The sequence below is a fragment of the Capra hircus genome, chromosome 16, assembly GCF_001704415.2.
Source record: "Capra hircus breed San Clemente chromosome 16, ASM170441v1, whole genome shotgun sequence".
NCBI classification, from domain to species: Eukaryota; Metazoa; Chordata; class Mammalia; order Artiodactyla; family Bovidae; genus Capra; species Capra hircus.
Window position 1 is genome coordinate 1,317,088 of NC_030823.1, and position 21,869 is coordinate 1,338,956.

Below are 21,869 nucleotides of genomic sequence, written 5' to 3' on the forward strand. Positions count from 1 at the left end.
AATACAGCTAAGCAGGCAAGAAGACTCAGAGAGTCATGCTCCTGGCTCTGCACAGGGATGTCACAGATGTGGGAATGCTGCCAGGGAGAGGTCCTGGGATTCCATACAATCCCAACAGGCGGTAATTCTCGAGCTATGAGGTTTGCTGAGGCCTGGGTGAGCCCCTCAGTGCCTCACTTCTTTCAGTCAAAAGAGGGGTGAGCAGCTGTCATGAAGAGGGACAGTGTCAATGGCTTCATTTGGGCGGATACGGTGTCTTATTCCCCAAGCTACACGTCTCCCACAGCCAGTCCAAGGCGTCAGAGTGGGAGAACACCTCGACCTGAGCCCCAGGTCTCGTGATCGGGAAGAGCGCAGCGCGTAGATCTATGTGCTTGTGCACCTGGGCCCGTACTGGGGTGGCTGAAGCTCTGAACCTGTGGAGACTCCCACCTGTATGTGGGAAGGTGGGAAGCTCCTGAGGTCTGAGTCAGATGGGCGGCCTTCTAGTTGTGGTCTTTCACACGTCACTGAGCAACCCTGGCCAGAGCTTTCACTCTCTGAGGCTCAGTTTCTCCTCCTGTACAAGGGGAGTATCAGGCAGACCTCTGTGGCTCTATGTTTTTAGGTGTTAGTGCCTTAGATGGCATGTTAGATGGCTACGCGGGGAAGCACAGAGCCTGCGCTGGCGGCTGACCTCCATGAGCTTGGAGCATCTTTCTGTCTACAGTCCACTGCCGCGGCGTTAGCTTTGGTTCTCCAGGGGCTGGCTCTCTGCAAACTTCCCGCCCAGGGTAGTGTGAACAACTCCATCTGAACCCTGCCGACGTTGCATGGGTGGCATCAGCCCTGCGTGCAGGAGCCTGTGCTTGTGCGCTTGTGAGTTTGTCATTGTGTCGCGTTCTGTCTGCACAAGATCACACACTGTACTTCCCTGTTTCAAATCCTTGAGAACCCAGATGCAGTGGGGTTGGAAACATGAAGTCTTTATTTTGTGGTCCTCAAAGAAGGGAAGAGCCAGTACTGGGGGCAAGGCACACATCTGGGGGGACTTCCACCCCCCTGAGTGAGGGCACAGGCAGGGGTTGGGGGGTGGTCCCAGAGAGTGCTCTAGTTCTGGGCCAGGGCAGGGCAGCAGAGGGCCTCAGCGGGCCAGGGCAAAGCCGATGCGATTGTTACGCCGATCAAACTCCGTGTAGAACTTGCGGATGAAGGTGGCACCCAGGACCCAGACTGGTCCAGTGGGTGGTGGGATGTCCATACCATGCAGGGCCAGTGTGCACAGATCATCATTATTGTAGGGGTCCTGGCAGGAAGCAGAAAGGTTCCTCCACTGCCTGGCACATAACCGCCTTGCCAGACCCCTCAGCAGCATCTGCCCACCCATGCCCCATCCGCACTGGGCCTCCATCACATCTTGGCCCTTTCAGCCATCATGGGTCACACCCCTCCTAGAGGCAGGTACCAAGCCGGATGCTACTGACAGTGGATCAGGGGCAGCTCTGCCTTCAGGAGCTCACAGTCTGGCAGAGCTTCTGGTCCTAGACAAACTATTAACACCTCTAAACATGCTGAGTATAAAAAGCAGATAGCATTACTGGGGACATTTGATCAGAATGGAGATCAGGAGATGGGCACAGTGATTTCCAAATTCGGCTGCATGCTGCGATCACCTGGGGAGTTTTGTAAACATTGTTGCCCAGTTATCCCCAGAGGTATCAGTTGGTATGGGATGTGGCTTGTTACTGGGACTTTTAAAAGCTCGCAGGTAACCCTAATGTGCAGCCAAGTTTGAGAACCACTGGTCTAGCAGGTAATCTGTGCATAATGACATGTCTGTTTTTGAAGGCCCTTGCCCCCTCTTCCTCCCTGCCACGGAGGAGCAAACCGCAGCCTCACCTGTAACACATAGTCCGCACTGGTGAGTGTGTAGGCTTTGCCTCCAAGGTGGAAGGAGATGTCGGGGAGTGTGGGCATCTGGTTACAGTTCACGACATACTGGCAGCGGGTAGGGTCACAGGAGCCCCTTTGAGTGTGGGAGGTACCCCAGGAGACGCAGCCCCGTGCTTGTGGCCTGGCCCCTCTGCTGCAGAGGGGTGGGCACAGCCCCCAGCTTCCCAAGCCCCCCTCCCAGGGCCCAGGTCACATGTGGAAGAGTGTGAGAGGGAGGAGGGGAAGGCCAGAAACGGTCCCCTTCGGAAACAAAGCATCCTGGGGTGATCTGGGGGCCTGGGCCAGGTGGTGCACCCTCCTCCCTGGTGCCCACCCCCCAGCTCCTTACTTCATCTATGCTGAGCTCCTTGGCCCCCAAGGCCTCCATGAGCAGTCTCAGGGAGCTGGTGGGGCCTGAGATGTAAGATGCACCAGTATCCACTACGACCATGCAGCCCTCCTCACAGAGCAAGGTGGTCGACCTCACAGACACCCTGGGGGAGGCCACCGTGTCAGACAGACAGCTGGACAGAAGGCTGAGGGGCACCACCAAGCTGCACAGCTTTCCTGAGTGCGGGCAGGTGATGGGAGGCCATGCCAGAGGTCAGGTGACGCGGTGAGGGATGCGTGACACGTGAGCTGGAAGAAGAGAATGCTGCCTACCCCAGCACACAGCTTAGTGACCCTCTGCCTCTTCTTTTTGCGCCCTCCCCCTGACCCATCATCTCCGTGTCCCTTTCCTGGACCAAGCAAGCAGAGAGCAAGGGCTGCACTCGGAGAGAGGGCAGGACGGCAGCCCAGCCCCCTTGCAGGCCCACCCCCAGCAGCAGCAGCACTTTCAGAGGGAAGAGGGTTGAGGGTCCTGACCCTTTCATTCTGATCTGCCAGGAGCCAGGCTTGCTGATGCTCACGTAGTGGAAATTCTCTTGGTAATACTGGGGGTCACTGCCTCCCAGCACGATCTCGCCCCCTAGCAAGTGGGAATTCCTAAAGGGAAGATTACAGTAGCGTGGACACCCAAGGCCTCCAGGACTCAGTAAGCCCAGCCACCAGGGAGGCGGGGCCCAGGCTCAGGGCCAGCGGCAAGGCTGGGGCGTGGCGTGGAGGCCGCTTCTCCACCTCTGCCCGTCCCCAAAGCTCAGTCAGAGGGTTCCAGGGTGATCCAGCAGCACCCAGTAAAGCCTCCCCAGAGAGGCCACAGAGGAGGGGCAGACGCAGGACAGAGTCGCCCCCACCTCACTGGGGCCTGAGCAGTGGGGGACCTGGGATGGGCCCCCGGGAGCTGCTAGGGTGGTAGGCAGGGGCGTGAGGGAGGCGGGGGTAGATGGGGAGCTTGGGCGTCAGTGGTGTCTGGCCCGCTGCAGTGAGTTTGGGGCGGGTGGCATGTGTGATTCTGGGCCAGGTGCTCTGGAGGGTCAGGGCCAAGTCGGGGCTTTCCATCTCCTTACTTGGAATCTCTGCAGAGAAAGAGACAGCAGAAAGGAAGCTTTTGTTTCAGGTGAGCCCACCAGCCCATTGTTTGGCAGGGGGGTGTTACACACTCTTTATCCTCCAGGCAGTGGAGTCACCAGGAGGTAAGTTGCTGAAGTCACCCCAGCAGTGAGTGGGGGGCCTGGAGCCAGGGCCTCTGGTGCCCCATCCGCAGCTGATGCCCCTTGCTTTCCTCTCCTTGAGATGGCATGATGCCTCCCACAGGTCAGGGTCTACCTTGGGGATGGTTTCGTGTGTGTGTGTGTGTGTGTGTGTGTGTGTGTGTGTAAGAGAGAGAGATGGGGTTTCCAGCCCTCTTAGGAGGCAGGTGTGTGTGTGCATTGCAGCACGTAGCTCACATGTGTTACTGGTGCAGGTTGCATCATTATGAGTCCAGCACACGTGCACCTGTGCTAGACGAGCTCCGCTCACCTCTCTCCCAACACTTCACGGTCTCTCCGGGCATTTCCTCCTTCTCATCCCAGAGTAAAGGAAGAGGCAGGCCTCTCCTCGACAAGGCCTCTTTGCCGGGATTCCCCTCCATCCCGTGGCCTCTCGGCTCCTGCCCTCAATTGTCTTCTTTTCCTGCCTTTTCAGTTGCTGGCCCTCTGCTGGCTGCTTCTCCCACCTGCCCATACTCGGGCATCCTCCAGCATTTACAGACACCTGCACGTCTCTCCCTGCTTCTCTGCGCAGCGGTGTCTGCGTCCCTCCCCAGGCAGACTTCTCACGGTGGGCCTTTCCCTCCCTGACACCCACACCTGTCTGCACTGCCTGCCGCCTGCCCTGGCCCGGCCTCTGGAGCAGCTCTTCCCAAGGCTGCCCCGCCTGCCAGTTGGTGGCCTTTTCTCAGTCACTCTCGCCAAACCAGACACTCCTTTCCGTTTTATCTTTGCGATGTTTCTGGGTGCTGGCCTTCCCCTCTGTCCTCACTGCTACTGGGCTGCAGCTCTCATGCCTATGACCCCCTGTCTCCAGCTTGTGCCCAGCAGCTCAGGGCAGATCGCAGCTCTGCTCCACAGCTGGTGCTAGCTTCCGCAAGCCTGGCTGTGCTGCACGCAAGTCTGGCCTGGAGTTGAAAGCGCAGGGTTTCAGCCTCATGTCCCCTGTTTTGCTCATCACATTGTAATGTTGCTTGTCCTCCCTGCTGGACTGTGAGCCCTGTGAGGGCTGGAACTCTGTCTTGTACACTGTGTTCATGGCCGTACCCCTAGAGCCTTGCACAGTGCTTGTCATGTCAGTGTCCAGGGTTTGTGGAGTCAGGGACTGAGCAGATAAGTGAAGGGACTAATGAATGAAGTCAGCAGTCCACATGAGAGGAGCCAGGCCCTCACAGGGAGGCCCAGCGGTCATGGCAAGGCCTCCCTTCCCATCACCGCCACTCTGCGCTCTTCTCTTGCTCTAGAGCAGTGCTGAACTAAACTGTAAGTAAAAGCCTCGTCTGCCAAGATGGAACTGTGCTGTGCTTGTATAGTCCGGTGTGGTAGCCGGTAGTCACTGCGGCCACTGAGTACTTGAAAGGTACAGTATGACTGAGGATTTGAGTGCCTGACTTTATTTCCTTTTTATTTAAGCGCTGGCTTCCATGTTGGATCGTATCCCTCTGGATATGGAGCACCTGATCCTGAACGCAGCACAGGAGCTCGACCCGCCCCCTCTCCCCCGGCCCCGCCCCGCCCCGCCCCGCCCCGCCCCGCCCCGCCCCGGCCCGGCCCCGGCCCGGCCCCGCCCCGCCCCCGGCCCGGCCCGCCCCGGCCCCGCCCAGGCCCCGCCCCGGCCCGCCCCCGGCCCCGCCCCGGCCCCGGCCCCGCCCCGCCCACCTGCTGTAGTAGACGGAGAAGACGTCCTCGGTCAGCACCCGCTGGGCGAGGATGTGGTCAAAGACGGGCGTGACGCCGCCGACTGCCTGGGCAGGGAAGCCCATGCCCAGGACGCCGTCAAATTTGGCCAGCATGAAGGGCCTCAGGGGCAGCTCCGTGACCTCGCCAAAGGTCTGTGTGACTGTGATCCCACCCACCTGTGGGAGGAAGGAGCACCAGGGGAGACCAAGCCCACGGCCCATCCCCTGGTCAGAGTCCGGTCCAGGCCTCCCCACGAAGGGCCCTAGGGACACACCACCGCGGGTGTGACCACTTCATCAACCCCACGTGCACAGCAGCTCTCCTAACGCACATCTGGGCTGGGGGTCCAGAGGGACTAGGAGGGACAGAGGCAGAAGGCGGCACCACAGTCAGGCCTGCCGTTCACGCCCCCTTTCCCCTATTTCATGGGCTCACACTGATTTCTCCCAGTTCCATGGGTACCCCTACCCTGACTCTGCCAGAGCAGGGAGTGGAGAAGCCTAGAGATGGAGGCAGGTCAGACCCAGACCAAGTGACAGTGAGAACCAGGACTGACCCTAATTCCAAACTCTGAATTCAGCTGTGACCTTACAACCTGTGCCTAACTCCAAAAGTGATCCTGACCATAAGGCTGACAGTACCCTTGACCCTGACCCTGACTCGGGATTTCAGTCTAGGGTCTGGTTAAGAGCTCAGTCAGAGTCGGATGACCCCAAGCAGGTTCCTCGATTGGAGACTGGGCTCAGGACAAGCTCCATGAATGCCATAGCTGCAGAGGCCCTCACAGATTACTTGGGTAGTGCCCAGAAATCAGCTCTGCTCTGCCCCAGGTGCTTGCAGCTCCAGGGAGCAGTAGCAGAGGAGGGTGCTCCTCCAAGGCGGGCTGGGCTGCACCATCCCCAACCGCGGGCGCTAGGGTGGCAGAGGAGGCCTGGGGACAAGGAGGGCAGATGACCTGAGACAGCCTCACTTACAGTCACCAGGTCCTGGCTCAGGAAACCTTTGACATTCCCAGATCCATAGTAGATGGTGAACTCCGTCCCATTCTCCACATAGCTGGAGGATTCCAGGGAGTCGTAGAGGCTGTGAATCTCTGGCGGGGAGACAAAGGCTCAGGGCAGAGAAGCCCGGGGAAGGGGTTGGAGGCGGGCACTGGGTGGGGCCGATGTGTTGAGGCCTGAGTGCAAAGACAGGGCGGCCCTGAGCTGGGAGGCTTGAAAAACGTGGTTAGTCAATCAAGGTCTGTATTTCTTGGACCCCTGTAATGTGCTCATGTCTCTGAGAACTTTGTCTCAGATGAAGTGTCTTAAAGTAATTGCTAATCCCAGGCTGGCGAGAGGACTCTGGTCCCTGGAAGCATTCAGCGGTTCCCTGAGGTTGAGGAGGACACAGCCTGTGCTCTGAATGGGCCTGAGAATTCAGTCCTTCTGGAGCCTGCTTTTCACTTGGCCATGACATTCTCTCCTCTCCTCTCAGGGGCAGGGGGCGGAGGCAGATGGAGGAAGCTCAGGGGGCAGCAGGAGGTACTGAGCTGGGCCTGGCCTGACAGGGGAGTGGCGTGGGGAGGCACTCGGGCCCCTGGTCTCACCACAGGCTGTGTAGAGGGGGCTGCACTTGGTGGACGGCACCCAGAGGTTGGCGGAGCCCGTGTCAAAGATGACTTTGAAGGTCTGTGGTGGGGTGCCGATGCCGATCTCACCATAGTACTGGGTCTGCAGGACGAAGGAGAGGTGTGGTGGCCTGAGGCGCCTGGGGAGCCCTGGGGTCTTGCCTGATATGCCCTTTGGAACTTGGGGTGAAATGAGGCAGACCACGTAGCCTGGGTGGTCTGGGCTTCCATTTTCAGCAGGGATGGAGTCAGAGGCTTAGCAGTGTCTCATGACACGAAGTGGGAGGCTCAGTAAGACCAGAGGGCAAATTAAATGTACTGCCAGTGAAGCAGGGAGGTGCCCCATGCCCCACAGAAATCCTGATGCTTCGCTGAACCCCTGCCCCTGCAACACCTGTACTTGGGGGCCCAGGGCCTGGATTCCTGAGTTCCAAACCTGACCCCGCCTCTGGGCTCCTTCCGGTCCTCTGTGCCTCAGTCTTTCCAGCTGTGAAATGGGAATTTCGTGAGGTGCTCAGAAAGGGCAAAAATGCCTTAGGCCCAAGAGAAGAAGGAGAGAGTGAAGTGGGCAAGGGACCGAGCTGGGCACTCACGTCCAGGTAGTTGGTGAGGACCACAGGGGAGGTGCGGTTGCCAAAGGAGAGAGTCTTGGTGAGCTGGCTCCACTCAGCACCCAGCTGGGCCATGTCCACGCCTCGCTCCTTCAGGCTTTCCCGGACTGAGGGCATCTTCTTGAGGAAGATCCTGGCCCATGATGGAGTAAGAAAAAGTAGAAGAGCTCTGTCCCTTCCCACAGTAATGGTAGAGTTCTAGAAGCTTCTAATAAAACTACCCCAACCTTAGCCCAGGCACCTAGGGATCAGTCTTCAACTCTTATACCTGTGCTGGTATTAAATGATCCTCAACTAACTCGCTCCTGTTGTTTGATTTTGCTCATCATTTTAAGGTCATTTGTTCATCCATTCTCTCCACAATCACAGGTTGGACACCTACTCTGTGCCTGCACCACGCTGGATGCTAGAGATAAAAAGACCATCACCGCCTTCGAGGGGCTCCAGCGGATGGGAAGACGGAGGAGGAAACAGCACGACGTCCCCCTAAGGAGGTGAAGGCTGGGCAAGCCGGCTCACGGCTGGATGGGTGAGGCAGTGCCACGCGGGGCCTGCAGGTGGCAGCACATGCCCGCACGGCCGGGGCGGGGGCTCCAGGAAGCAGCAGGCAGCACCGGGCCCTGGGCCTGGACTGGGCGGGGTCGGGGAAGGCAGGCGTCTCCAGGGTGCCCGAGCAGCCTGCCCTCGGGAAGAAGCGCCTTCCTGAGCCTAGGTCCCAGGCCCTCCGCTTCTGGTCCCGTCACCTTCGGGAGGCAGAGTTAAAGAGAACTGGGAAACTCACTCGCCCTGAGCTGCCACCGTGCGGGCACCCCGCGCCGTGCAGGCCACCGCCACCACATGACCTCGTTCCCATCCTGCAGGCTGGCTGTCCTCACTCTGGGGTGAGGGATGAGGCGACTCAGGAGTAGGTGCAGCAGGGATTCGAGGTGCCCTGACTGGCCCATCTCCCACAGAGGGGCACCGGACTCCGACGTGAAGGCTGTGTGCCTGAGCCGTTGTTGGGGGTCCCGGGCTTGCAGCCCAAAGCCTGGAGGGTCCCTATTTCTTCTGTACTTGCACTAGCCTTTCCTTCTCAGGCCCCATGCATTTTGCCCACAAACGTGAATGCAACTTTCATGCTTGTTGGTGTTAATATTTTAACAGAAATGACTTGCCATATTCATAACATGGTCTGTCCTTCCACAAAGTATTTTCACGACTATGATCTATTTGATTCGCAGCCATCACCTGAGGTGAGTATCTTTACTATTCTCATTTTACAGACGGGAAAATGGAGGGACAGAGAAGGCTAGACCCCAGAGAGGGGTCCTTTTACCCTCTCCTTTTAGAGAATCCCTTCCTTCTCCCCTTTCCCTCACTCTCCCCCCGACGCCAGCACTTTCCAGCGTTTTCCAGCCCTCTAAGGCCAGCGTGCACCCCACCTCCTGGAAGCCCCCATGCCCCCACGCTGGCCTCCCCTTTGCCTGGGCACCTGCCCCGTTTCCCCCGGGTGTCCGTAACCAGCGCTGCACAGCCTCGCGCCCTCTGTGATGAGGGTGTAGTGGTCGTGGTGATGTGCTCGAATCCCCTCCTACCTGCCTGATTCTGAGCAACTTACCTGACCTCCTCTGGGTCTCTGTAAGAATGGACTTAATGGTAGTACCTACCACTGAGAGTACGCACTTTGCAGATTGAGTTGCCCAGTGCTCAGTACATGTTGTTAAGAGGCGTCTGTGTGTAAAAGGCAATGACTGCACCTTGAGACTGGAATCGGCCATTCAGAGTGCCGCAAAGCCTTGCATGGGGACGTTGAGGCTCATGTCAGTTAGCAAAACTCCTCTAAGTACATTTGGAAAGCCTGACTCCCTCTTCACCCTGGTCTAATTTCATTCTTCTCGTTCTGAAGAGACGAGGGAAAATGTTTTTTTCCTTTCCCTCCCTTTATCCTCGAGGTGGGGGCCACGCTCAGACACGTACTGCCACTGGGAAGCGCCTCTCCCCCTCACCACGCCCCCAGCCCAGCAGCTACTCTCCCTGGAGCAGAGGAAAGAGGCTTTGGAAACATGGTGCAGCGTGTGCCCAGGCTGAGCCTCCTACATCGGACCTCCCTGAACCTCAGTGTCCCCAGCTATAAAATGGGACTGTTGGGAGGATGATTTGAGCTGAGGCACAGGAGGCAATCCTATGAAGTCCTCAGCATTTTACAGGCCTAGCAACTACCACTGTTAGGAAAGCCTGCCCCTTAACTTCAGGTCTTCTGGTCCCTTCTGCTTCCCCAGCGTGAAACCCTTTCTCTGGAAGGCCCTCTCCCACCTGCTGCCCCGCTCCTGCAGCCTTGAAGAAGCCTTGTTCCCTCAGGGAAGAAAGTGAAACTGAAAGCCACTCAGTCGTGTCCAACTCTCTGCGACCCCATGGACTATACAGTCCATCGAATTCTCCAGGCCTTTCCCTTCTCCAGGGGATCTTCCCAACCCAGGGATCGAACCCAGGTCTCCCGCATTGCAGGCAGAGCCATCAGGGTTCCCTCAGGGCCTGTCGCCAAACATGGATGTTGGGTCTTTATCCTCCTCCTTTGGGCTACCTTAAACTTTTCTTTTAATAATCGTGATAATCCCCCCTGGAGATGGTAACAGCTGGGTTTTTACAGCATGCCTGCACCAGGCTGAGGCATTTACAGGCAATATCTTATTCACTCTTCAGAGCAGCTCTGTAAAATAGGTATTTTATTATCCCTGTTTTAAAAATGGTGAACTGGAACTTCCCTGATGGTCCGCTGGCCAAGACTCCATGCTCCCAATGCTGGGGGCCTGTGTTCAATCCCCGGTCAGGGAACTAGATGCCACGTGCGACAACTAAGTGTTCTCACACCACAACTAAAAGATCCTGCCTGCTGCCATGAAGATCCAAGCGGCCAGTGTAGCCAAATACTTGAATATTGAAAAGTGAAAGTGGCCAACTTGGACCTGGCCAGGTTCAGGGGCTTGCCCACGGTTCCAGAGTTAGTTGGCACTGCTAGTGGAACAGAATTTAAACCAGGACTGTTCAGCTCTGGAAGCGCTGCGTTTAACCACTACGTTGCCCTGCTTCCCTGGCAGGGTTAACAATACCACACCCTTCTTAGTAATTAGTCTGTGAGCTCCCGAGGGGCAGAGAACATGTCTCAGTCATCTCCGAGTCGCCCCAAAGCGCCTAGCATGGTGATCTGTGCAGGAACTGAAAACTCTGGGCCAGGATCCAAAGGCCCAGCTAGTGCTTCTGCTGGCTGTGTGACGTCGGGCAAGTCACCTGACCTCTCTGAATGGGGCGAAACTCTCCCTGCCCGGCTGCTTGCGAGGATGGGTGACATCCCTTGTTTGAACCGCCCCCCAACCCATGTCAGGACAGCGAGGATCCCTCCTCCCCCCACCCTTTCTCCCAGTTACCGTCTGAAGGCAGCGGTGTCTGCAGGGAGACTGAAGGTGCTGCAGCCCCAGAGCGCCAGCAGGAGTCCCCAGAGAGGCATCTTGCTGCTCTGGCCCACACTTCGCCTGGGTGCCCAGCTCGCTCTGGGGTCCCCTGAAGCACCCTCTCCTTTTATACATGCACACTCGGGATGGCTGCGATTCTGCTCTGCCCTGATTTATTACTGCGGGGCAGATGGCGGGGCAGCCGGTAATAAATCCCTCAACGGGACTGAGCTAAGTGGGTGAAGGGTGACCAGGTTTCTGACGTGGAGCTGGGGGGCTAGAAGAAGGATGGCTGTGGGAAAGCAAGGCTGCACCCAGTGACGCCAGTAGCCCTGTCTCGGCCTGGCCCTGTGACCCCTCAGGGAAGACCGAAGCCGATGAGAAACAGCACCACTAGGGAACCAGGAAAGGGCTGGGACAAGCACAGGACCCCGGTTTCCAGCCCCCAAGCCCGTCTCGCCGACCCCTTGCCTCTGTGTTAACCTCGGCTGTGCCCCTGACTGGCGTCTCCCAGGCTGCGCCTCAGTGTTACCATCTGGAACACGGGTGATCCCTCCAGCTCGTTCCCTGACAGAGCCAGATCCAGGGAGTCCCGACACGGCCTCCCCCCAGGTCTCTGTCACCAGTGGTGGCTTACGGGAAAGTGCAGCACAGACCTCCTCTGGAAGCAAGGAGCTGAGGGCAGGGGACGTGGTTCCGTTTTAGATAACCTGTGTTGGTGGAAGGGAAGGGAAGCCCCGGGACTGGGGGAGGCTGCTTTCTGCCAAAGTGCGAGGTGGAGCAGCTGGTCTCTCCACCCCTCTCCCTCTCTCTGCTTCTCCCTGAGTACTCTCTGGGGCATGTCTCAGCCTCCTTCCCTTTCCCTTATGGCTTACCAGCAGTCTGGAGCTGCTCACCACGCATCCACCTGGCCCCTGAATCCCAGGGTGGATGTTGTTTACGCAGCCGAGGACCTCCTCTCCTGGCTCCTCCCTGCTCACTCCTTGGGGCCCACTTCCAGGATCTCTGTCTCCTCCAGGAAGCAGGCTTGGATTCAGCCTGGAATTGACTGTCTCTGCTGGGGCTCCCACGGTGCAGACACGCGCCTTCTGTGAAAGCACAGGCCTCGAATGTCCTCTCTCGGAACCATTTCGATGTGCACGCCTCTGCCTCTCACCCAGAGTGGTACTCCCCGCTCATCAAATGAGTGCCCAGTGAACCGACAGGCAGGGCCAGGGGCCTGGCTTCGGGTTCTGACTGTACCCCCAACTTGCCGCATGTCGTGGGGGTGTCCGCCCCTCTCTGGGCCGTAGTCCCCAGGCGGTGTGAGGAAGCAGACGCCGGGCGACCCCAGGGTGCCCACCCGTGAGGACGCTCCAGCAGCCAAGTCCCGTGTCTTCAGAATGCTCCTCTCTGCACCTATGGGCAGAAAGAACTTAACCGGCAGAGCGAAACTCTGTTGCTGGTGTGCAGACTACTTAATGCGTCGGGATCTCTGAAATTACAACACCCTTGCCGAGGGATGGGAGAAGCTGGTGCTTCTTGGAACAAACTCTCACTGGAGAATTTTCAAGCATTGTGGTTGGCACTGGGGGAAGCATTTGAGGGGCCAGGAGAACCTTTTCGTGGGAACTTCTGTCTTATCAGACTAAATAAATAGTTATTAAACTGAATCAATGTTTATCTGTAGGCTCCAGTGCTCTGCCATTCCTTAGCAAGTGTCACTGAATGTTTCTTACGTGTCAGGCGCATGTCCAGATGCACAGCCCTCTGAGGGGCGACCCTCAGCCCCCCTGGTCAGACAGGAGGCTGAGCCTTCAGAGGACTCAAGGAAGGGCAAGCCGAGCGGTGTGCCCGCAACTCCCAGCTCCTCTCTGGGGCTACGTGCCCACCCGAGCCCACAGGATGCAAAGGAGAGGGTGCCGGGCTGGGGCTGAGTCTGCCAGCCCAGGGAGCTCCTCAGAGCCGCGGCCTTGCTGCAGTGTGGGCGCCCGGCACAGCGGGGCCCTCGGCTGTGTCCCAGGTCCGGACTCCGGTCTCTTCCATGGCAAAGGCAGGGCCGGGGGTACCCCCGCCGGTCCAGCCCTCTGCGGCCCCAGGCGCTCTCCAGCCAGAAACACCCTTCCCGCCACCTCCCTGTGTCCTGCCAGTGTGTGCAGCTCACACGAGTGCTGGGCCTGTGCGCCAGTGTGAATAGCAGAGGGCGTGACCTGCAGGAGAGACACAATTTGTCAGAGTGCAGACCAGAGTCGCAGGCACCAGAGGGGAGGCAGGGAGCCAGCTTCTGAGGGGTGACACGCCCGGACACCATCGGCTCTCGCTTCTCCCAGGACCCCGGCCGAGCTGGGAGCGGCAGCCGTTTCTCACTTTCTCACCAGCTCCTCTCAGCCCACCCGCCCCACCCTTGTGGGACCCGGATCCTGAGGCCAGACACCAGGTTGCACATCCCAGCGAGACTGTGGCCCGGAGTCAGAACCAGCAGGAATCCCGGAATCGAGACCTGGAGGTCCATGGAGGGCTCCGCGGAAGCTTGACTGGGAGCGAGAGGCCTTAGGGGTCACAGAGCCCTTGAAGGTTCTTCCACAGAAGCTGGAACCAGAGCTGTTTGTGCAGCCTCATCGTCCAGAGCTGAGGTCTGTGACGGCAGGAGAAAGAATCCGGTTTCAGCTCCACTCTAAGGAGGAACCGTCGAGCAGTCAGCATCATCCAGTGACCACAAATGCCCTGCCTGGGGTCGCCTTGGACCCTGGGACAGGCGGCCCGGGGTTTTAGGATTTCGTGGTCCTGCCTGCCTGCCTGGTGGCCAGCCTGTTCCTCTCCCATCTCCGGGGTCGTGTGGGGATGGTCAGGACGGCGGGTGGGTCTCCCTCTGAGCTGGGGCCCACCAGTGCCCCGGGCTGTGGGAGGGAAGGAGCGTGGGTAGGTAGGGACCTTTCTCAGGTTATCGAGCGGCCCCATCAGCCCGGGCCCAGGGTTTCTCACGGAAGCCCCCGCGGAGTCCCAGGCGAGGCCCCAGGCTGCGTCACCTGGAGGTCGGGAAGCAGCCGGGGCAGAGGCAGGGGCTGGGCGGCACCTGCCCTCTCCCCTGGGGCAGGCCCGTGACGCCAGCGCCCTCCGGAAAAGCGTAAATCCCTCCAGCCTCTCTGCTCTCCCTTCAGATCTGCCGGGCTTGCGGGGTGGGGGAAGGGACTTCCGCAGGGGGCTGGGGCGCCGCAAATCTCTCAGGAGACAGTGAGACTCAGGGTTTCTCTACAAGTCGTCCCAAACCCCATTTGCTCTAGGACAGTGATTCCAAGGAGATTCAGGAGTGTGACCAAGGATGGAGGGGCCAGCAGGGGTGAAGGGGAGAAGGGGAGAAGGCTGAGTGGCGCAGAGAGCCTGGTGTCGCCACTGTGAAAGGTTCGTGGATTTATTCCCACCAGCATTAGTTTAGTGGAAAACTTGCCAAGGCTACAGCCCTAGGGAAGGTGGAAAGAGGTCGAATTCACGAGGCTTGGAATTGGCGAGCTAAACATTTCTGGACTGGTCCTGCTTCTGTGCATAAAAAGCAAATGGGGGCTGTCCCCCAGCCCCCAGGGGAAGCTGTGTGGCAGTCGGATGCCCGTTTGTTTCAGAAAGTTTCACCGTTCTTTCCACGCTCTGTTCCTCTCTTTCCTCCAGAAGGAAGTTGATCCTAGTGATTTCAGCCCATGCATTAAACAGGAAACAATAATAAATGTGTAGAATTCATATTTTTCTAAAGGGAACTTAAAAAACTGCTGCTACATGTTGTGTACAAAACTGGTTGATGCCACATGAACAGAGAATCACAAGTTCGGTCTTGGTACTCCTCGTTGCTCTTTGTATCCAGTTGTATAGTACTTCCAAATTCAAAATGAGAAGAAACGCTGTTCTGTATCAAACCATCTAAAAGCAATAAATGTTATATTTTAAAATAAAAAAATAAAAAATAAAAAAAAAAAAAGCAAATGGGGAAGCAGGGGCAGAGGTAAAAAGGGACACCTCTTTTCTTTACCTGTCTTCCTCCCCACGTCACAATTAACCCCCTGTCCCCAGAGGGCCCAGCTGCCTCCTCGGAGGAATTTTTCAATCAGATGGGAACACTGAGCTTGCAGATGAGCAGCTGGGGCCCTGGGAGGAGGGCCTTGAGACCCAGAGTGGACTTTAATAGCCAGCCGGGGCTGCTTTGTGTGGGTGGACCCTCCAGAGGGGGTGACTACTTGGAAGGCATCGGGGCTGGGACCAGGAGCACCTTGAAGCTGGGGGCCGGGGATGCAGAGAACCAAGTGTCCTTAGCTGGTTGTTCTGGGGACCTTGGAGGAACAGAAATCCAGCCACAGGGTTGGGGTGATCCCAACTCGAGGCCTGCTCAAGTGAAGGCCCAGGAAATTGAAGGCAGGTCACCCAGGCCTTGGGAGGTGCAGGGGCCTGAGGGGGATGATAGGACTGGCAAGGAGGCTGAGGGCTCGGTGAAAGAGCCTGGTCAAAGGAGAATTTCTGAAATGAGATGCACCAATATAGTGGGACCAGACCCCATATCCTGAGGCATGGAAGCTAGAAGCATAATAAACTGCTTCCCCAGGTAGGGGTCTGCTCCAGTATCAGAGAAAGCTTAAACCAGAAGAAGGTTCCTTTTCCGGAAGAGGGGTACCAGTGGAGCAGCTTGGTGGAGGGTGTGTGTGCGCGTGCGCGTGAGCGTGTGCGTGCATGTGTGCGCATGTGTGTGTGTGTGTGTGCACGCGTGCATGAGCGCGTGCCTGCATGTGTGCACATGTGTGTGTGTGCGCGTGCGCGCGTGCATGAGCGCGTGCCTGCATGTGCGCATGTGTGTGTGTGTGTGCGTGTGCTGGGCGGGGGTGGTGACCCGGGACAGTGGTTCTGACGGGAAGGTGCTCGGCTGTGTGTGCTTGTCTCACCAGGGAAGTGGAGGGAAGTGGTTGTATCCCAAGAACATTTCCTAGAAAATGGACTTCTTCCTCTTTCTTCTCTCTTTCCTTTCTTTATCAGAGAAATAAAGGCTCTAGTTTAAAACCCAATAGAACCCAAAGGCTTTTAAGGGTAACCAGTCCCCATGACAAGTCCTGCTCTACTGAGGCAAAACCCTCCATCTCTCGGCTATTTTGCTATTGTTGTTTGTACATATCCCTAAAGGTTGTGCTTAAACTGCCATTTCTAGATTTTTCAATTTTATTCATTATTACTTCTTTTATGGCAATTAAAGATTTCTCTTATACTCTGTCCCTCTTGATTTGGCAAAATCAAAAGTCACTACTTAAATTATTATAATTAAACTAACATTCACGTGTATTAAAATTACATTTCCTTGTGTAATTTTCTGCTTTTAATTAAGTTCGTCATCACCCCCTTCCTTTCCCACTCCTTGTTTTTCTGTGTCCAGCTGCTCCAGACCACCCTCCGCCTGGTGGGATGCCCAGCTAATGCACCAGTGGGATTTTCTCCTGGGGGCTCGGTGCTCCCGAGCCTGCTGCAGGTCGTCCTCTGGGGCATCTCTTTGCTGCTCCCCTCTGTGGCTTCCTATGTCCCGGCTCTGGGGCTTTCTTCTTTCTCAGCTGACACGTGCTTAAGGGGAAGATGTATTCCGAAGTTTGCAGAGAAAGAGTACAGGGGAAGTCGACACTTCCGGTACTGGCGTGTCTAAAAATGTTTCCATTACTCCTCACTCTTCAAAGTGTGAGTAGAATTCTAGGTTGAAGCTTATTTCCCCTCTGAAATTGGAAGTTGTTTTCCAGTATCTCCTGATTTTAACAAATATGGTTCAACTCTGATTCCAGACTCTACTATGGTTTGATCTTCGGGGTGTCTCACCACCTTGCCTACCCCTGGCATAGATATTTTCCCATTCGTGTGCTGAGCACTCAGTGGATGCCCTCAACCTGGAAATTCATGCCCTTCCATTCTGGAAAATCATCCTGCATTAATTCTTCAGTCATTTCTTCCTTTCCATTTCCTCCTTTCTGACGTCTGGAACTCACATTATTAGGATATTGCAACTTCTGTTTGATTCCTAAATTTCTCATATTTTATCTCCTGATTTCTTTTTGTTCTACCTTCTATGAGATTTTTTTAACTTGATGTTCCAACTTTTAATTCTTAAAAAATCATCTCCTATCATTTTAACCTCGAAGGAGCTTTCTGACTCTGTTATTATGCCTACTTTATTGCAATCACTCTTTGTTTTACAGGTGCAAAACTTTCTCTTATGCCCTCTGAGGATATTAACTACACACTGATTTTTCCAAAATCACTGCAGATGGTGATGCAGCCATGGAATTGAAAGACTCTTACTTCTTGGGAGGAAAGTTATGACCAACCCAGACAGCATATTAAAAAGCAGAGACATTACTTTGTCAACAAAGGTCTGTCTAGTCAAGGCTATGGTTTTTCCAGTAGTCATGTATGAATGTGGGAGTTGGACTATAAAGAAAGCTGAGCACCAAAGAATTGATACTTTTGAACTGTGGTGTTGGAGAAGACTCTTGAGACTCCCTTGGACTGCAAGGAGATCCAACCAGTCCATCCTAAAGGAAGTCAATCCTGAATATTCATTGGAAGGACTGATGTTGAAGCTGAAACTCCAATACTTTGGCCACCTGATGCGAAGAGCTGACTCACTGGAAAAGACCCTGATGCTGGGAAAGATTGAGGGCAGGAGGAGAAGGGGATGACAGAGGATGAGATGGTTGGATGGCATCACTGACTCAATGGACATGGGTTTGGGTGGACTCCAGGAGTTGGTGATGGACAGGGAGGCCTGGCATGCTGTGGTTCATGGGGTTGCAAAGAGTTGGACACGACTGAGTAACTGAACTGAACTGAATGTTTTCACTATGTCTCTGGTTTATCTGTGTTTGTTTGATCTTCTCTTCCAAATAGAGGTTTTATTCAAGCTCCTGGGACAACTTGGCTCTCTGTTCATTAACACAGACAGGTGGAGGGGCCTAGATACTTGGTGTGCAGAGGCAAGGTCCACAGTTTGTGTGCCCTACTCCAGATGAGGGCTTTCAGCAGACTTTTCCCTGGAGCACTGCTACCAATGAATGTTTGTGTCCCCCCCAAATCATATGTTGAAATCTTAACTCTCAGTGTGATGCTATTAGGTGGTAGGGCCTTCATGGGTGATTAGGTCATGAGGGTGGAGCCCCCATGAAAGGGATTAGTGCCCTTATATAAAAGACCCCAGAGAGCTCCCTGCTCCTTTCTGCCATGTGAGGACACAACAAAAGCACAGTCATCTGTGAACAGGAAAGTGGGCCTTCACCAGGTAAAATCAGGGGTCCCTTGATTTTGGACTTTCCAGCCTCCAGAACTGGGAAAAATAAATTTCTGTTGTTTATTAGCCACTCAATTTGTGGTAGGTAGTTAAAACAGCCCAAGTGGACTAAGGCATGTACCCTTCAATGTCAGAATCTTTGGGTCTTTCCTTTGGGGCTTTCTCTCTCCCATTTGGGGGTTGGTCTTTGCCGACTACATTCTAAGAAGAGGTTGCAAAAGGTCTGGGGACTTACCCTGGAAGACTTTCACACAGTCCACTCTCTTTTTTCCTCTTTTCAGCCACTCTCTTTATCCCCATCCTCATTGTGCTTGTAACCCCCTGACTAGAGTCTCTACTGAATCCTTGAGAGAAAGCCTCTAGCTTCTTCCCGATGGGGAAGCAGGAAGCACGGCTGTGTTGGCTGGATAGAGGGGACACAGGCAGTCTGACTTCTCCACATAGAGATTTCCAGCCAGTCCCCTGTTTTCAGTCTAGAATTTGTCCCAGGTACCTCCAGGTACCAAGAGTTGGCTCTGGGAGTCAATCAGTTATGGCCCTTCAGTAGCCCCCTTTTGCTGGCTTTGAGGTTGTAGCTTCCTTCATTCTGCCAAGTCCTCCATCTAATTTCCATCTTCAATATTTTCCTGTCGTTTCTCATCTGCTGTGGTTTCCTATCCCTTCTCTTTGTCTTTGGGAGTTTATTCCTTTCTTGTTCCTTTGCTATCTTTTAAGGGGCTTAAGGAGTGAACAGGCATGAATGAGTCAAAAGTGGTACCGTGAAACATTTTGTGAAGGTAATACATGGACAAGATAGTTGTTGGACTATACTGTGACCAGCAATCCCACTCCTGGGCATACACCCTGAGAAAACCACAATTCTAAAAGACACGGAAAAAAAAAAAAAGAAAAAAAGAAAAGAAAATAAAAGACACGAGTACCCCAATGTTCATTGCAGCACTATTTTTGATAGCCAGGACTTGGAAGCAACCTAGATGTCCATCAACAGATGAATAAAGAAGTTGCACTACCTATATACTGTGGAATATTACTCAGCCATAACAGGAAAGAATTTGAGCCAGTTCTAGTGAAGTGGATGAAACTAGAGCCTCTAATACAGAGTGAAGAAGTCAGAAAGAGAAAAACAAATGTCGTATATTAATGCATATGTATGGAATCTAGAAAAATTGTACTGATGAAGCTAATTTGGGGGCAGGAATAGAGACACAGACATAGAGAACAGACCTTGGACATGGGGTGGGGAAGGAGAGGGTGGGACGAATTGAGAGAGTAGCATTAACACATATGCATACCATATGTAAGATAGATGGCCAGCAGGAATTTGCTGTCTGATGCAGGCAGCTCAACCCAGTGCTCTGTGACAACCTAGAGGGGTGGGATGGGGTGGGAGGTGGGAGGGAGGGTCAAGAGGGAGGGGACATATGTATACCTATGGCTGATTCATATTGATGTATGGCAGAAAAACCAACACAACATTGTAAAACAATTATCTTTCAATTGAAAATAAATTTTAAAATTTTAAAGGCTATATTGGACAGATAATAAATAAAATATAAGCAAGCAAGGAGAAGGCAATGGTACCCCACTCCAGTACTCTTGCCTGGAAAATCCCATGGACGGAGGAGCCTGGTAGGCTGCAGTCCATGGGGTCGCTAAGAGTCGGACATGACTGAGTGACTTCACTTTCACTTTTCACTTTCATGCATTGGAGAAGGAAATGGCAACCCACTCCAGTGTTCTTGCCTGGAGAATCCCAGGGACGGGGGAGCCTGGTGGGCTGCCATCTATGGGGTCGCACAGAGTCGGACACGACTGAAGCGACTTAGCAGCAGCAGGAGGAGGCAAGCAAAGTCCAAAAAGAGAATGAAATTGGCGCCTCTTTGCTGTAATCTGGCTCTCTCCCGATGACCAAAATCAGCCCTGCTGGCCTCCAGGCTCCCTGCTCTGAGCCTGTTGGGCTCTGATGTTTAAAATGGAAGAGGGCACCCGAGGTGAGCAAGGGCACACTAGCTCCCCTGGGACTTGACATCTTTGCCTCCCTGTGACCAAGTCTGGACCTGGGGAAGCTGCTCCCAGAGAAAGGAGACAGACAGGGACCACATCAGTTGCCTGATCCCTAATAGGAGGTTTGAGGGGAGGAGGCTTGCTCTGGGGATTGGTGAGCTCACCTGTGTTGTTATTAAAGAAGTCAGAGAGGGATCAGGATACAGTTACATCGACTGACAGAGACCTGCTACCCAAGACGTATCATTCAGGAAGAAGGCTGGCTCTGCCACACAGCACAGCAGAGAAAGGAAAGGTTGTAGTGTGTGGGAAGCTGATGGTAACACTCTCGCTCTCAGACTCGCCAGCTATGTGACCTTGGGCACATCACGTAACCTTTCTGAGAATACTGCCCACTTCATGCAGTTGTTGTGAGGTTAAAATGGAGTAGCCCTGCGCTTGGCACAGTGTAGTTTCTTAAAAAATTGCGCGTTAATATATTGAGTGATACTAGAGGCAGAAATCCCCCTGGATCCCTTCCACTCCCACCCCTCATATGCTTCGGGCCATGAGACCAACGCCTTCCTAGTGCAACAGACTTACCAAAAGGGGAGGAACATGGAAAGAGGTCCTCCCACTTCCCCTTCCCCAGGGAAAGATGCCCAGGCCTCCTGGGTTCTCGCCCCTTGGGGACTGTCCAGAGTTCTCAGGAAGGAGTGCATCTGAGAGCCCCAAACGCAACCCACTCCAGTGTTCTTGCCTGGAGAATCCCAGGGACGGGGGAGCCTGGTGGGCTGCTGTCTGTGGGGTCGCACAGAGTCAGACATGACTGAAGCGACTTAGCAGCAGCAGCAGCAGCAGGCAGCCCTACCTCCAAGTCTTCAGGCCCTGTTGCCCTAGCTCACTGAGCCCACCCAGAGGTCTTGGGAGTCCCTGGGGCGCCTCACTGCCTGCAATGTGCTCTGGACATTCCCTTCAATCTGTTCAGAGTCAGGCTGGGACCCTCATGAAACCAAAGACCCCTTCGTCCCATGGAGACCCCCATCCCTACACAGTACATGGGGCCCAAAACTGCAAGGCCTGGGGTCCTTGGAGAGAAGATAGGATTGGCAGACCCGGTTCTCCTCCTGCTGCCCACTGAAGCAGCTAGAACAGAGATCCTGGAGAGCATCTGGGTGGCAGAGGGAGCTAACAAGGCCTGAAATGCAGTTAGAGGGGCCACACCACAGACAGTCACACAAACCTGTGCTTCTCACATTTACCCCTCTCTTACACATACCTTCTCACACACAGGCCTGCTTCTTATACGAGAGAACACGTTTCACACTTTCACCCCTGAAGTCACACACACACACACACACACACAAGCACACACACAAGCACACACACCTGTCTCCTATCTGCTTAAACTTAAGGTCATGAGGAGAGTTAGAGGGGATCACAGGAGATTTTGTAAAAGTAGGCTGGCTAAAAGCAAATTTTGGAGACTCGTTAACTTCTTCCTACCCATAGACTTCATCAGAGAAAGGACTAGTCCAGAAATAGGAGAAAAACTCACCTAACAGAATAGGTGTTGAGTTTATGATTCCTCTCCTAGAAGTAGAGAGACACACTCTAGGCTGTTTGGGGGATGATATATCAGCAGCATCACCCTGTCGCACCACACTAGGACCTGAGCTCACAGCAGTTTCAAAAACATGAGAGATCCTTGAGGTTTCAGGGTAGAGGTGAGGGTGGGGCAGCTTGTCG

General features: G+C 54.8%; 1 protein-coding gene and 1 long non-coding RNA gene across 3 annotated transcripts; one reads left to right on the forward strand and one right to left on the reverse strand.

Annotated features, from left to right (window-relative positions):
* Positions 950-11,890, reverse strand: REN (renin). Its single transcript, XM_018060005.1, has 9 exons — positions 10,844-11,890; positions 7,425-7,575; positions 6,811-6,934; positions 6,197-6,315; positions 5,202-5,398; positions 2,779-2,898; positions 2,261-2,405; positions 1,879-1,977; positions 950-1,285 (listed from the first exon to the last, which is right to left on the reverse strand). Exons 1-9 carry the CDS (start codon positions 10,921-10,923, stop codon positions 1,124-1,126), a joined length of 1,197 nt encoding a protein of 398 aa, XP_017915494.1. The 5' UTR covers positions 10,924-11,890; the 3' UTR covers positions 950-1,123.
* On the forward strand, positions 5,282-12,519 carry LOC106502942. Of its 2 annotated transcripts, XR_001296607.2 has the most exons (4): positions 5,282-5,372; positions 7,812-7,936; positions 8,586-8,674; positions 11,886-12,519. It is a non-coding gene; the product is annotated as an uncharacterized LOC106502942 (long non-coding RNA). The 2 variants fall into 2 exon arrangements; XR_001919264.1 differs by having other exon boundaries at positions 7,812-8,674.

Excerpts from the sequence above, each read along its gene's own strand:
- REN (XM_018060005.1), bottom strand. The coding sequence starts at position 10,923 with ATGCCTCTCTGGGGACTCCTGCTGGCGCTCTGGGGCTGCAGCACCTTC. Across the intron at positions 5,399-6,196 it reads TGAGCCAGGACCTGGTGACT|GTGGGTGGGATCACAGTCAC; the intron begins GTAAGTGAGGCT and ends TTCCTCCCACAG. Across the intron at positions 1,286-1,878 it reads GTGCGGACTATGTGTTACAG|GACCCCTACAATAATGATGA; the intron begins GTGAGGCTGCGG and ends GCTTCCTGCCAG.